The sequence below is a fragment of the Electrophorus electricus genome, chromosome 5 (genome assembly GCF_013358815.1).
Source record: "Electrophorus electricus isolate fEleEle1 chromosome 5, fEleEle1.pri, whole genome shotgun sequence".
NCBI classification, from domain to species: Eukaryota; Metazoa; Chordata; class Actinopteri; order Gymnotiformes; family Gymnotidae; genus Electrophorus; species Electrophorus electricus.
The window spans coordinates 8,747,190-8,762,185 of NC_049539.1; the positions used below are offsets into that span (position 1 = coordinate 8,747,190).

The following is a 14,996-nucleotide window of genomic DNA, read 5'->3' on the forward strand; positions in this document are numbered from 1 at the left end:
TATGCAAGCACAGCAAAAACTGAGACGGTTGCAAAACCAGGTGGTAGACAAGCTGATGAGAGTTGTCTGAACAATTTCCTGTTTTTTGGGGTTTTTTTTTTTTGTGTGTTTGTGTGTGTGTGTGTGTGTGTGTCTGTCTGTCTGTCTGTGCAGTGGCTTGGTGGTTAGTGTGTGTGTGTGTCTGTCTGTCTGTCTGTCTGTCTGTCTGTGCAGTGGCTTGGTGGTTAGTGTGTGTGTGTGTGTGTGTGTGTGTCTGTCTGTCTGTCTGTGCAGTGGCTTGGTGGTTAGTGTGTGTGTGTGTGTGTGTGTGTGTGTGTGTGTGTGTGTGTGTGTATATATATATATATATATATATATATTAAGCATGCAAAGCTAGCATTTCCTGTGGTGCTTCTGAATTTCAGGAGGATTTATGTGTAGTTTTAGTTCAAACATGAGAGTGGACTTGTTCATTAACCACCTGTGCAAGAAGCAAAAACTGCATCAATTATAAAGTCATGTGACAAACCTTTTATGAATCTTTAATCCAGGTTTTGAATGAGAAGAAACAGCAGAGTGATATATTGCTGCCAACTCCAGTGTGACTGTTGTTCCGTTTTTTGCGCAGTAGTTCTGACACACATCAGATTACTACCTTTCTTGTTACTACTCTGAAGTCCTAGATCAGCAAGAAACATCATCTTCTTTTTGCGTCTACGTAACCGAAGAAGGTAAACTGATTTTGCAGTACTTCTCAATTAAACAGTCAATTAACCTTATTTAAATGTTATAATATGAAAGTAAAACTTAAATCAGTAGCATATTTGTAACAAGAATCCATTGCAGTTACATAGAATACATGTGCATTTAAATAAACAATTGCATGTAATTTATCTTTAGGTAAAAACTGAAAGCACTCGTTTATTTACTTTCAATTTCAGTTAATGGGAAAATGAAAAAGAAAATCTGCATATCACTAAAATGGAGTGATCACAAAATGGAGTAGGACACAATTATATTGTAACAAGAATCCATTGCAGTTACATAGAATACATGTGCATTTAAATAAACAATTGCATGTAATTTATCTTTAGGTAAAAACTGAAAGCACTCGTTTATTTATTTTCCATTTCAGTTAATGGGAAAATGAAAAAAGAAAATCTGCATATCACTAAAATGGAGTGATCACAAATGGAGTAGGACACAATTATATTGTTAGGTTCATTCAGAAGGTGAAATTGCATGCAGGTTAGTAAAAGGAAATAGCTTTAATCAGAGTATAAACATAATCCTGTCCATAAATAAAGGCAAAATTATTATTATACAAGAAATCAGGAAACTGTGATACAAAACACGGCTAAGAAGTGTAACATGTTAAGCGCTATGAGACTTTGCTAAGTCTTTGCTAAGTCTTTACCCGTAGACTACAGCAGCACTGTGTTTGATTGCTTAATCAAACATAATGCTGCTGCAGTCTACGGGTGCAGTTGACAGCCAACCCAAACCCATCCGAACAGACGGTAAGAGCTGACTGTGGCTACTGCCTCTTGGATGGTCCCCATAGAAACTGAGAAGAGAAGGAAGGAAGAGAGAAGTCTGACCTCAGCAATTGACAGCACTCCTCAGGACCATAACCCTCACAGTACCACCCTAGCATGGGGGCGGCAGAGTCCAACAACCAGCAGACCGGATAAGCCCATGTCCCATCCACCTTGAGTGAAGTCTCAGTAAGGAGTGAAGTCTCAGTAAGGAACCTGAAGAGCCAAAGTCCAAGTCGAATTTATTTAGATAGCACTTTTTACAACACATTGTAAAAGACAGTGCTTTTTACAACACAAAGCTGTTCTTTACAGATGTATGGGTACCAGATTCCTGATGAGCAAGCTGAAAGTGACAGTGGCATGGAAAATCTCCCTGAGATATGGCAATGAACTGGAAGGTTGAGTATATATGTGACAATATTAATGAGGCAGTGAATTTAAAAAGGGCATGGGCCTTGTGACGGCAAATGATGTGCCATGGGTGGATGCTCTTCCAAACTCGCTTGTCACTCTTGATCAAGTCATCCACAGTGGGCCCATTCCTCCGGGTTGGGTCCAAAGGACAAAAGTTGGCTGGTATCTCAGAACAAACTGGAACAGATTAAACCTAGCAGATGAGTGAATCCAGGAATTATGAGCTAATTTGGCACAAGAAAGGAAGACTCTCAGAAAACCTACCCTAGTTCTTTATTCATCTGCTTACTTGTGACTAACTGATCCATGAAGATCAGCCATCCCTGAAGAGCATTTTGGGCTGCAATTGGACAGGATGTTTTCAGGGATTCCGTATATACAGACAACATGCTGAAACAGGAGTTTACCAGCTGCAGGGGGTAAAGAAGGTAGAGGCATAAATCAAACTACTTTGAGCAATATAGCTACTGTAGTCAGGATAGCGGCACTTCTTTGTCAGGGAGGCGGATCAAATCTAATGCTATCTGAGACCAGTGGCGCCTCAGGAAGGGCAGAGGCACAGGAAGCATTTTAACTGATCAAGCTGCCCTGAAATCATCATCTTGGGCATTTGCCTTTGCTCCACTCCAGAACATGATTAAAACCAAACTGGCACCTGCATCTTTCTGAAGAAGCAGCAGCACAACAAATACATTGATTCAAATACATTGATTCTGAGCTATTTACATGCTGAAAGGTAATAGAGGTAAAATGAATGGTACTAAATATTTACAAATCCACTGATAGAGTTGATAGGTAATATTTGAACCTCATATATAAATTAACTAGATATTGTGTCAAGCAAGATTAGTATGAATTATGTTCTTGAGAAGGGCAATGGTAAATGCATAGTGTGTGTGTGTGTGTGTATGTATTTAAATATTTTCAATTTTCCTGTTTCCAGAGAACAGACCTTTTCAAACAGTGGCACTTCATAAGCTGTGCAGGTGCTTCTGAAATTTTAGAAGGTTTCCTAATGTTACCTATTACCATTGTTTACATTATGATTGTTTAATTGGCAAAACAATTCGGTATGAATTTTGCATGAATTCAGTCCATTGTTTCCCTTACTGCAACCGTGTGCTATATAGAACAGTTTGCGTATTGCATAGTGAATCAATGTCACAGGACAAATTCATACAGGGATACATCTCTCAAGGACAAAAACTGCATCAAGAACTAGCTTCAAGAAGCTACATGCTTTTGTATCATGCTGGATTACTGTCCGGCCTCTTTATTTGGACTACCACTATATTTAAAATTCACGTCAAGTTCAGAATGCTGCTCTTAATCTAAAGAAGGGACTGATTGCACTACACCACCATTATTAGACTAATTGCATTTATTAAGTTTCAAGTTTCAAGTTTCAAGTTTGGTTTATTTGTCACATACATAGTCATACACATTATAACTCGCAGTGGAATGGTTGAGTGCTCTGTCCAAACTGAGGAAAAAGAAAAACAGGGGTGCATAGAGAAATATATTCTATATATATACAAAAATATATTAACAGTGTATGTACAATATATGTATATTATGTTTATTATATACACAATGTACAATGTATATATGGATATTTATATATGTATGTACACAATGTACAGTCCCATCTTGCAATTGACATATTTACAGTTATATGTTACATGGTGGTGGTGGTCCCCACAGTTTATCAGTTTCCCTGATTCAGGGCCCGAATGGCCTGTGGGAAGAAGCTCCTCTTCAGTCTCTCTATCTTGGTCTTCAGGGAGCGAAAGCGCTTCCCTGACCTCAACAGAGAGAAGAGCCTATTGTTGGGATGGGTGGGGACCTTCACAATCCTCCTGGCCTTGGTCTGGCACCGCTTGTCGTAGATGGTCTGCAGGTCAGGAAGTTCCGTACAAGTGATGCGCTCAGCGGAACGCACCACCCTTTGGAGTGCTTGTCTGTCCTGCTTGGTGCTATTCCCAAACCAGACTGTGATGTTCCCCGTGAGGATGCTCTCAATAGTGCAGGTGTAGAAGTTCCGCAGTACCTTGGTGGGCAGTCTGAAGTCTCTTAGGCGTCTGAAGTGGTAAAGACGCTGACGAGCCTTCTTTGCCTAATCCTAAATACCTGCATATTTTCAATAAAAATTACAGAACAGAATTATGTGATAAAACACTACGTGCAAAAAAAACCAATAAAAAACAATTGGCTCAGTTCTAGATGAGAGAGGTTTGAGCATGGTCCTCATATTTCAGTGAGCATGCTTGATTGAGAGATCGCAGTCACAAACCCAAATCCTGCCACACTACTTAAGCAAAGCTGGATGGTGCAAGAAGTATGCAGTATGCAGACCCCTTTACCTGTGGCACTTTATTGCATTGAGGATTTGATTTTGAATGGATGCAAATGCCATTTTTACCCATCAATCTATGCTTAATTAATCATAATGAAGTAGAAACACTGTTTTGGAGTTTCCAAAGTTAACTAAAAAACAAACAAACCTTGCTTTGAGTTTTCCTGTAATTAATGTCAGTTTAGCCCAACACCTGTTTTGTTGAGATGTGACACCTGTTTTGTTACATCAACTCATGATTCTTCAAAATGCGATCTTGGGGACACCGGGATGCTCTGGTTTGTGTAAGACCACGGGATCAACAAAATTGAGATCTGCATAGACTCTGTTACTCCAAAACAATCATTAAAGTATAGTGATCCACATGTGCAGAGCAGTGAAGGTGATTCAGGATGTCTTCAGAAAGTACACAGTTAGTGTCTTGATAATCATATCATTTGTGCTCTACCTCATTATTTACCATCACTTATTGTCAGTGTTACCAGATCCCATTACTTTATTATTTACATTTGAATAAGGCTTTTGTTCAGTAAGTAACTTTGGCTTGCTAGCTATCTTGCTCAGGGTGAGAAAGTGGAGACACAAAATAAATTAGTCATCTACTGGACCTTCAAATGCTTCTATATTCCAGTACATCTTACTGAAATTATTATTAGATATATTCCCCCAAGATGATACAGCAGTTATCTGAAATTAACTGAAACAAACACTACAGTGTGTATCCTACAGCATTCTATTTCGAATTCCTACCTCAACTGGCCACAAGTACCATTCAAAAGTGCCGCGTCAACAGCAGAATATCCAGAATAATATCGTCAGGACCTCTGTGCATTACTTGTTCACAAAACAAGAGAAGTACAAGACACTGGTTGCAAAAACTTCAGTGCACAACTAATCTCTTATATTAGCTATCTAGATAACTAGTTGGAAGCGGGGTTTTTTTATTTGTAAGTGAAATCAATCTGATTATACAAACAAATGCGATATAACTAAATATATCAAAATAATCCATGGGTAAATCAGAATATAAATAGCTAAGGGGAATGTTTAATGTTTGGTATTAAACTCATTCCATTTTACAAAACATCACATACCTTTAAGACACAAAGTAGTAGCCATTCTGCAATATTGGTTGTTCAAATGTCAAGTTTTTCTGTTCTTATTTAAAGTAAGTCATGTAAATACCTAATGCTATCAGAAATCTGTTATACATCAGTGTACTATAACACTGTTTTTTTATGATCATCTTAATCTTTGTAGCACATCTTGTTTCAATATTTCAGGAAAATGCTAAACATTAGGCAGACTAACATTAGACTAACTAATTATATGTTTGCTCAGTTTGCATTGTATATTTGAACGTACAGATCTACAGCCCTGAAGAGAAGGAGCACACTCTCACTTGCGGTGGGAGATCAGCCTGAGTCTGAAGAGATGCAGCACACTGTCACTCATGGTGGAAGATCAGCATGAATCTGAAGAGATACAGCAGAGTTCTACTCTTGGTGGGAGATCAGCGTGAATCTGAAGACAGGCAGCTGTGGGAGATCTGAATCTGACGAGGCTGTGGCTATGAAATCAACATTACCTATAATGTACATAGTTAGTGTCCTGATTGTCATATCATGTTTGGTCTACTTCATTATTTATTGGAATTCATTCTCAGTGTCACTGGAACACAATCCTATACCTGAAGCAGTCAAATATGCAATTAAAATATATTGGGAGAAAAATAAATTTGGTGTATTTCGAAAGGTCAATCAGTGTCATAGGCGGAACAAGGGTCTCTCAGAACTGATGTGTGAGTTAAAGTGCAGAGTACCCCTGAGCACATTGAAATTGGGAGACAGGCCTTTCTCTGGTGAGCGGTGGGAGAGTTCCCTACCTATTCAGAGTCTACAGGTCACACTGGGGGCCCTAAAAACATGTGCTGTCGTAATGTCTGCGGGGGCCATAAAAGGATCTTCACTAGGTGCTGAGATTGGTAAGGCTTTTGACTTTCAATCACTTGTTTCATGTAACTAAAGCTATGTTCTGATATAAGCTATTACACTGTACAAGACTATAGCAATAGTCTATGATCTTAAACTATAATGCGTAATGTTCTTTGGTCCCTTAACCAAAGTTCTGTTCTTCACAGATTCCCATGATGCTGTGCTTCGCTTTAATTCAGCTCCAACAGAAGGTTACACAAAGGATGTTGGGACAAAAACCACTTTACGCCTTGTAAACTCCCAGGTGAGCAGAAAGTACACAACACACATTTCTATTCCTCTGCTGCATCCACTATTATAGCTTTTATTATCCACTATTATTCACCCTGGTGAATTCTATTTGAATACCTAAAATGTTTATAACCACAAATAAATTCCACAGACATATTTCACATATGCATAAATATCAGAATTAAAAAAAAAAGACCTATAGACAGTGGACCTTTCTTTATGTATCTTCAAGCTTATAATGTCTGAGAAGGCAGACTTTCTCAACGATCCTCAGTACAGCACAGGTGTGCTGATCATGTGGGACCCAGCTCCTTACTCCAGAAATCTGGACGAGGTAAGTGACACAATGACACACACAAGCACTGATGTTGTGACAGATGAGAATTCAAACCAGGAAACATTTTCCAAACGTTTTCTAATACCTTTCCAAACTAACAAGCTAGACTATCCATATAATAATTTACTGACTAAAGGAATCTTAAGACAAGGCAAAGAAATTACTTAAGACATGTCTAACAACAAAAGCCATGTGTTTATGAGAAGTCTTTAAAATCTCATGAGACCTCTATATCTTGTAATCCAGTTATATTTCCAGTTTCCTGCTTTTGATTCCGTTTCTTGCTTCCTCAAAGCATCCTCAGAAGACAAATGCACACACATGTTCACATGCATGAACATGCACGCACGCACACACACAGACACACACACACACACACACACACACGCATGAACATGCACGCACGCGCACGCACACACACACACACACACACACACACACACGCACGCACGCACACACACGCACACACACACGCATGAACATGCACGCACACACACACACACGCATGTTCACACGCATGAACATGCTCGCACGTGCACGCACACACACACACGCATGAACATGCACGCACGCACGCACACACACACACACACACACACACACACACACACACACACACACATGAACATGCACGCACACACACACACACACACATGTTAATTTTAAAATATAATCATTTCTCCCCTTTACCTTTAGTGGTACAAAAAACCTGATTTTAACTTCCATGAGCGGTATCATGAGTACCGCAGACTCCACCCTGAGCAACCCTTCTACATCCTTAGCCCCTCTATGCAGTGGGACTTGTGGGATGTGATTCAGGAAAACTCCCCTATTGACATCCAGCCCAACCCCCCTTCCTCTGGCATGCTGGGTGAGCAAGAACAGTTTTCTACTCATCCAACATGATGGTATGGTAATTTTTGGGGTGGCTCTTAAAATGTTTGTTCTTTCTTTCTTTGTATTTTTGTTACTCTTTCTGCTGAAGGCATCATTGTGATGATGAACCTGTGTCAGCAAATCAGCGTGTATGAGTTCCTCTCCTCCTCGAGGAAGACAGCGCTGTGTCACTACTATGAAGAGGAGTACAACTGGCAATGCACAACGGGTCACTACCATCCATTAATATTTGAAAAGAGGCTGGTCCAACATATGAATCGGGGGAGCAAGTTTGATCTTGTAACATTTGGGAAAGTCACTCTTGACGGATATTCACTGCACACTTGTTGACAGATATAGCTCCTTTCCTGTTCTAGTGGAGATAATCCAGTCTCAAATTGCAGGTTATTTCGCCATCTATACTCATGCAGAATTAACAGAGCGATAGTAGCTGTTAGGATAACTTGAACTGCAAGTGGGAAAAAATCTGGAATAATGCAATCCCATGGCTCCATCTAGTGACCAAGTGATATGCAAAAAGTTTAGATATATCAGAAACGCTTACCTCATAGGTTTATGATTCCATAAACTGACTAAACACATTTTCAAGCAGTCATCACCCAACTCAGCATTAATGGGCAGTTTTTGAGCACAGGTCAGCTGCAGGCTGGATGATTTTGGATGGTGAATCACTCTCAACTCAGCAGTGACAGTGATGCAACAAAACTCCAGAAATCACACCATGCCTGACAGAATCAGTGCAACCCCTAGCACCAACAACATCACTGTCACTGCTGTTAAAAACGCACCGCGACTCACATGCCATGCAGTCAACAGAAGTCAAATAAGTAGAAGTTGACCATTCATGAACAGCATAGATAGTGACTGATGAACTGTGCATGATTTTAGATGTGCTTCCTCATATAACTGTATCAATGCAAAATGTCCTTAAATGTAAGTGTACCAGTGACCTTGGCAATGAACATAGTGTAACGCTGAGCGGTAAGGAGGCGGACGCATGTGTGAAGAAGAGCGAGATTTAATAGGGGCAAATCCAGAATCAGAGTCATTATTACAGTCCAGGGTCATAGAGCCGACACAGAGTACAGGGATACATGAACGGAGCCAAGAAACACAGCCACATAAACACATTCAACCATCAAAACAGGGTTTAAATACATGAACTTAACAAGAATAGAAACGAGAGACAGGTGTGGAAAATTAAACGAGGGTCGAAGAAAAAGAAACTACACAATGGAACTAAAAAAAAAAAACACAAGACGGGGAAAACACGGAACACGGAACCTGGGAGGGACTGATTGTGACACATAGGAGTAAGGTAGATGTGTCTAATTAAGCAGTTGGTGAAATTACTGTTAATCAGAATGATGTGGTTTCTCTGAGTTCGCAAAATGTGTAATTAAAACATGAAACACGGGATATCCGAGGAGATTAAACAAAAACCAAACCGCTTCCCCCTCTGCTCCTGTGTAAAGGTCAGGGGATGTCTTTTGCTGCACCCAGTGTACACAGCTTGGCATCTCCTCTGGAACAATTTACTGCTTGTGCTGATTATAAAATGTCAACACTGTCTGGTTAAACAAAGTTATGTTAAATGTCATCACTGAATAATCACCTTGCTATTTCACTGCTGAATTCAATATTGCAGCCTATTCATAATATAGAGGATGTCACTACACTCGTGACATTGGGAGTCCATAAATTTAAAAAAAAAACAACCCTGGTAACAATTACATTTTGTCTGTCCCTGCAAGTGCTCCACAGGAAGACGGTGCTGTTACTGTTGAATGTCAGCTAAATGTCACTTTGCTCCTTTTTATGGAATTTTGCTCTTTAGTGTTACTACTATAAGCATCAGAGACAGCACTAAGAAAGAACAATGTAAACAATGAATGCTGAAAATATAGCACTAATATAGAACTAAAGAACTAATGTGCATGAAAATACAAGTTTGATTTCTTTTGATCATTGTGAACGTCATTTTTAGCTAAATACTGATTGCTTATCTTTTCTCTTTATATATTTGTATTTAATGTGTTTATTCTTTTATGCTTTGTGTGCTTTTAGTGTTCTTTATTTGAAACATCTTATATTATATTTGGGTATGAAATTCAGCATACAAATAAACTTGTTCTTTCTTGTCTGATGAGCTTCTCTGTCAAGTTCCAAATGAATGTGGGTTTCTTTTTTGGATTTCATTTGATTTCATTTGCAGAGGCCACATAAAAGGGGCATAATTTCACCTGAAGGACACATTTGTGCTTTAGCTTCTGTCTCTGAAGCCTGAATAGTAAACTGTCTAGATACTTTACATTTGTAGAATATGAGGTTGGGAGAAAAAAACAAAACAAAACCCCCCATGCCTACAAATCAAGGGAAGGCACATCATTTTGTGAGAGCACAGCCATCTAGGTCATCTAGGATAAGTGATAAGGACAAAACCCAAGGCATGATGTCTTATAGGCTTTTCCACCTTTCACCAGAGTTTTTAGCCTTAGAGCAGAAGCACAAGCAGGACCACCACACCATGATACATCAGTAAATTCAGCTCTAATAGGGGAAAAAGGCATGTTAACCCCTGAAGACCCAAAAGCAAAATCTAGTTTCCTGCAGTCATTTGACTTAGCCTTCAGTTCAGGCGACTGACTGCATGTCAGTTATTTCAGGGTAAGGACAGAGAGCAGCAACTATAGACATTTTTGGGTAAATACAAAGCAGCACAAGCTCTTTAATAGAGTTCAAGTGGCAGATGATGAACACACCTGTCTTATCTTGCCACTGCAGAAGCTTCCAATTACCCCAGTTAGTGGCATTATGCTTGTGTTCTTTGGTAAGGTGCAGAGAAGGGCATGGCTTTTGAACAGGATAACCATGCAATGGGGAGAAAGGAGACCTTATTTCATGCTCACTGAATGATGATTTTCTTATTACAAGGACTCCACATCATTTGGGTTCCTAATCCAGTTCTAAACAGAAGAGCAAAACAATATCAGACATTTATAGATTATTCTCAAGATTTCCTGTGCTTTGAGACACATGGCTGAAACTTTTACTTGGAAAACCTTCGTAATATGAAGATTGTCAAGCTCAGAAAAAAATCCCTCAAAGTGTCTATGTCTTTCTCTCTTACACTGGTGGTAGAACTTGGCTGAGGAGGTCCATGAATAAAAATGTCATGCTCTCTTTCTTCATGTAATCCTACAGTGGGAATTAGGTGAGGGGAAAAACAGGATTATGGAGGTTTCTCTGGGCTGCAGTTTAGTTAAATCTATTGACTAGTGCCTTGGCTGATGCCTCTAATCACTGCATTAATGAAAGCCGTTGTAAACATTCCCCTTCATATCTTCCTGATCTGGAAGGTTTTGAATGTTACTATGGAAAAGATAAATTATATCTATCTCTTATATTATGGTCTGAACCCATAATCTATCAGTTTTGTTCAAATCTTTTTGCTTGCCTTGATTTGAAGTGGAAAGAAAACAAACATAATTTCTGAGTAAATTCAGAGTAGACATTGTCATAAATAACAGTATCTGTTACAAGTGTGGTTGCCGCAAGAAGTAATAACCATTTCCCTTTATAGCATCTTTTAGAAGACCAGCAGCTTTGAGAGGACCTCTGGTGAGACTGCCTTCAGGCTTCTGTTTATGAATCACAGCAGACCATAGAGAAGAAAACAGACCTGATATAAACATACATCACCGATGCTTGAACTTTTAAGGATATCCAGTTTTTTAGGAGCAACAAGTTTTTTCTTTTGTTTGTGTGTGTGTGTGTGTGTGTGTGTGTGTGTGTGTGTGTGTGTGTGTGCCTGTGTGCCTCTGTGTGACCATATTTTTAACATAATACTTCAGAATCTGCCAGGATGATACAGAGGCTGCACCTCTTTTTAAGGATCCTTCAATAATCTCCTACAGACGAGACACAAACATCAATGACACGCTCAGCAAGAGTGAGATAAATGGCCATTCAGATAATAACTATGGTACTGTAGCCTGCAACCGCTCCAGATGTGCTACACGTACCTTTATTAAAACAGCCACTAAAATGAAAATAACTGGCACAAAAATTGTCATCACCGATTCCTCCTCATGCATCACTGTGGGAGGTGTCTACTGTATTACTTGCAAGAGATGTAATCAGCTTTATATTGGAAAAACCAAGAGATCAGTTTGCTGAACATCTTCTGGCCATCAGGATTAAGGATTTGTTATTTCCAGTAGAAAGGCATTCAAATACTAATGGACACTACATTATTGACATCTGTTTGCATTGCCAATGAATTTAGTTTTGGAACTTAAAACCCCATGGAATGAATGTTATGATTTAAACATCTATTTTTTCATATGAGAAAATAGATGTTTAAATCATAACATTCATTCCATAACATTAGCTTGCACAGCTGATGAAGGACATCGGTGTGAAAATTCTGCTTCTCCGGAAACTGTACTGTACTACAATTTTGAATCTCTCAATTTTGAATCTCTCTTTCACTATATATATATATATATATATATATATATATATACACACACACACACACACACACACACACACACACTGCCTGGATATATATATATATATATATACACACAGTGCCTGGTCAAAAAAAAAAAATCACACACTCTAATATTTCTTTGGACCGCCTTTAGCTTTGATTTTGCCACGTATTCGCTGTGGCATCGTTTCCACAAGCTTCTGCAATGTCACAACATTTATTTCTGTCCAGAGTTGCATTAATCTTTCCTCAAGATCTTATATTGATGATGGGAGATTTGGACCACTGCACAAAGTCTTCTGCAGCACATCGCAAAGATTCTCAATGGGGTTCAGGTCTGGACTCTGTGGTGGCCAATCCATTTGTGAAAATGATGTCTCATGCTCCCTGAACCACTCTTTCACAATTCGAGCCCAATGAATCCTGGCATTGTCATCTTGGAATATGCCCATGCCATCAGGGAAGAAAAAATCCATTGATGGAATAACCTGGTCGTTCAGTATATTCAGGTAGTCAGCTAACCTCATTCTTTGGGCACATAACGTTGCTGAACCTAGACCTGACCAACTGCAGCAACCCAGATCATAGCACTGCCCCCACAGGCTTGTACAGTAGGCACTAGACATGATGGGTGTATCACTTCAGCCGCCTCTCTTCTTACCCTGATGCGCCCGTCACTCTGGGACAGGGTAAATCTGGACTCATCAGACCACATGACCTTCTTCCATTGCTCCAGAGTCCAATCTTTATGCTCCCTAGCAAATTGAAGCTGTTTTTGCTGGTTAGCCTCACTGACAAGTGGTTTTGTTAAGGCTACACAGCTGTTTAGTCCCAATCCCTTGAGTTCCCTTTGCATTGTGCGAGTGGAAATGCTCTTACTTTCACTATTAAACATATCCCTGAGTTCTACTGTAGTTTTTCTACAATTTGATTTCACCACACTTTTAAATGATTACCGATCACGATCATTCAAGATTTTTTTCTGACCACATTCCTTCCTCAAAGATGATCTGTGTTGGACAGTTCTTAACCCGATTTTAGTAGTTTCAGCAATCTCCTTAGATGTTTTCTTTGCTTGATGCATGCCAATTATTTGACCCTTCTGAAACAGATTAACATCTTTTCCATGATCACAGGATGTGTCTTTCAACATGACTGTTTAAAAAATGAGAAGCTACTCACAGCATCAGTTAGTGTTAAATAATTTGTTGCCAGCTGAAACATAATCACCTATGCAGTAATTATCCAATGGGAGGGTCTTACCTATTTACTTAGTTAAATCCAGGTGGTGACATTTTTTTTGGCCAGGCAGTGTGTATGTATATATATATATATATATATATATATATATATATATATATATATATATATATATATATATATAATCACACAGACTGCTGCACTTAATTGTCCTAAATATGTTCCTTTTTGTGTTGACAAAGGAGTAAACACGTAATGGAACATCCGGTCACAAGGAGTATCTGTAACATTGTGCTGGAGTTGGTGTCATGTGAAGGCCAGCTTTCCAGCTGGGAGGAAACAGCTCATGCATTCATCCTCATTATCATTCTAAAACCATTCTTACAGACCCAATTAGGAAACTGAAACAGTGCAGTTACTATTGTGGAATAAGCTAGGGGGTTATTGCATGTATCATTAGAGGGTGGTGGTATTAATTCAAAGCCTTTTTTTCAGTGCTAAAACATATTAAAAGATGCAGTGATTTCTAATTTGATCCTTGTGTTTTTGTTGGATTTTGTTTTATTTAGTTGGTTTAGTTTATTTATTTTTTTTGGTTGTTTTGGGGAGGTCTTTTTTAAATGTTGTATAGTGAAAGGTGAAGAAAGGAATAATTCATCTGTGTGTTAGAAACTCTAGTGACTCAGTACTGAGTTAAGTTTGCATAAGCATAATGGCTACAGAAAAGCCTTTGGGTAGGCCCCTGATACCACGGCAACAGGTTGTTCCAGCAGCTTTTGTTTGATGGATGACCCTTATTTCACTGTCAGCCTTGAACCATTTTGGAGTTTATCTTGTTAGCTTCTCTGCTGCAGCATCATTTTTCTAGTGCAGCTCAGGGAGAGGCAGATCTTCACCACATGTATCATTTGATTAAGTATTAATTGGCAATTAACTTCCAAGTTGCTTTCTGTAGTATAAAATGCACTTGTTGGGTAGCATTGGTGTAAAATTTGTGCTAATAAGCATTTCATATTAAGAAATTGAACATTCACTAGCCCAGGTAAGCCTAATCTACGATACCCTCTTACACTCACATTAGGTAGTAGATAAGGGTAATGTATAAGAGATGAAAAGGAAGGATCAGGTAACCTGATTGGTCTGGAGTGTGAAAAAACCTGGTGGCAGTGTCTAGGATTTCAACAAAAGTGAAAAAGTCAGTGTTTGACCAAAACTGTAGTGAAAGATCAGTGTTTGGCCAAAACTGTAGTGATTTTTTCCCCCCACATGTAACTAACATTGTCACATTATAATTGGTTTAAATTAAAAGTAAACTATCTAACTTTTTATGTTGCCTTTGTTTGGCCAAAACTGTAGTGAAAGGTCACTCTGTGGTGCAGAGTGTATAGAACCCCACCACATGCATGGCCCCAGTGTAGCAGACCTGGCCTGTGTTTAAGTGGGCCCTTGCAGACACAGCATTCAGATATCCAAGAGTGAGGGGAAATGCCACATGAGTTTTGGTTAACGTGTTCATGAGTCACGTTTGCAATCTAAAGGCTTGCATTAA

The 14,996-nt window shown here is 39.1% G+C and overlaps 1 protein-coding gene across 2 annotated transcripts; it reads left to right on the forward strand.

Moving 5' to 3' along the window:
• Nucleotides 1-358: 358 nt before the first annotated feature.
• On the forward strand, nucleotides 359-8,792 carry LOC113576168 (beta-galactoside alpha-2,6-sialyltransferase 1). Of its 2 annotated transcripts, none has more exons than XM_035526531.1 (6): nucleotides 359-710; nucleotides 5,658-6,274; nucleotides 6,431-6,528; nucleotides 6,748-6,849; nucleotides 7,549-7,723; nucleotides 7,838-8,792. In XM_035526531.1, exons 2-6 carry the CDS (start codon nucleotides 5,863-5,865, stop codon nucleotides 8,077-8,079), a joined length of 1,029 nt encoding a protein of 342 aa, XP_035382424.1. In that variant the 5' UTR covers nucleotides 359-710; nucleotides 5,658-5,862; the 3' UTR covers nucleotides 8,080-8,792. The 2 variants fall into 2 exon arrangements, with proteins under 2 accessions (XP_035382424.1, XP_035382425.1); XM_035526532.1 differs by lacking the exon at nucleotides 359-710 and adding an exon at nucleotides 1,146-1,175.
• The last annotated feature ends 6,204 nt before the right edge of the window (nucleotides 8,793-14,996 follow it).

Coding starts and splice junctions, on each gene's coding strand:
- LOC113576168 (XM_035526531.1), top strand. CDS start 5,863: ATGAAATCAACATTACCTATAATGTACATAGTTAGTGTCCTGATTGTC. Junction 6,529..6,747: donor TACGCCTTGTAAACTCCCAG/GTGAGCAGAAAG, acceptor TGTATCTTCAAG/CTTATAATGTCTGAGAAGGC. Junction 6,850..7,548: donor ACTCCAGAAATCTGGACGAG/GTAAGTGACACA, acceptor CTTTACCTTTAG/TGGTACAAAAAACCTGATTT.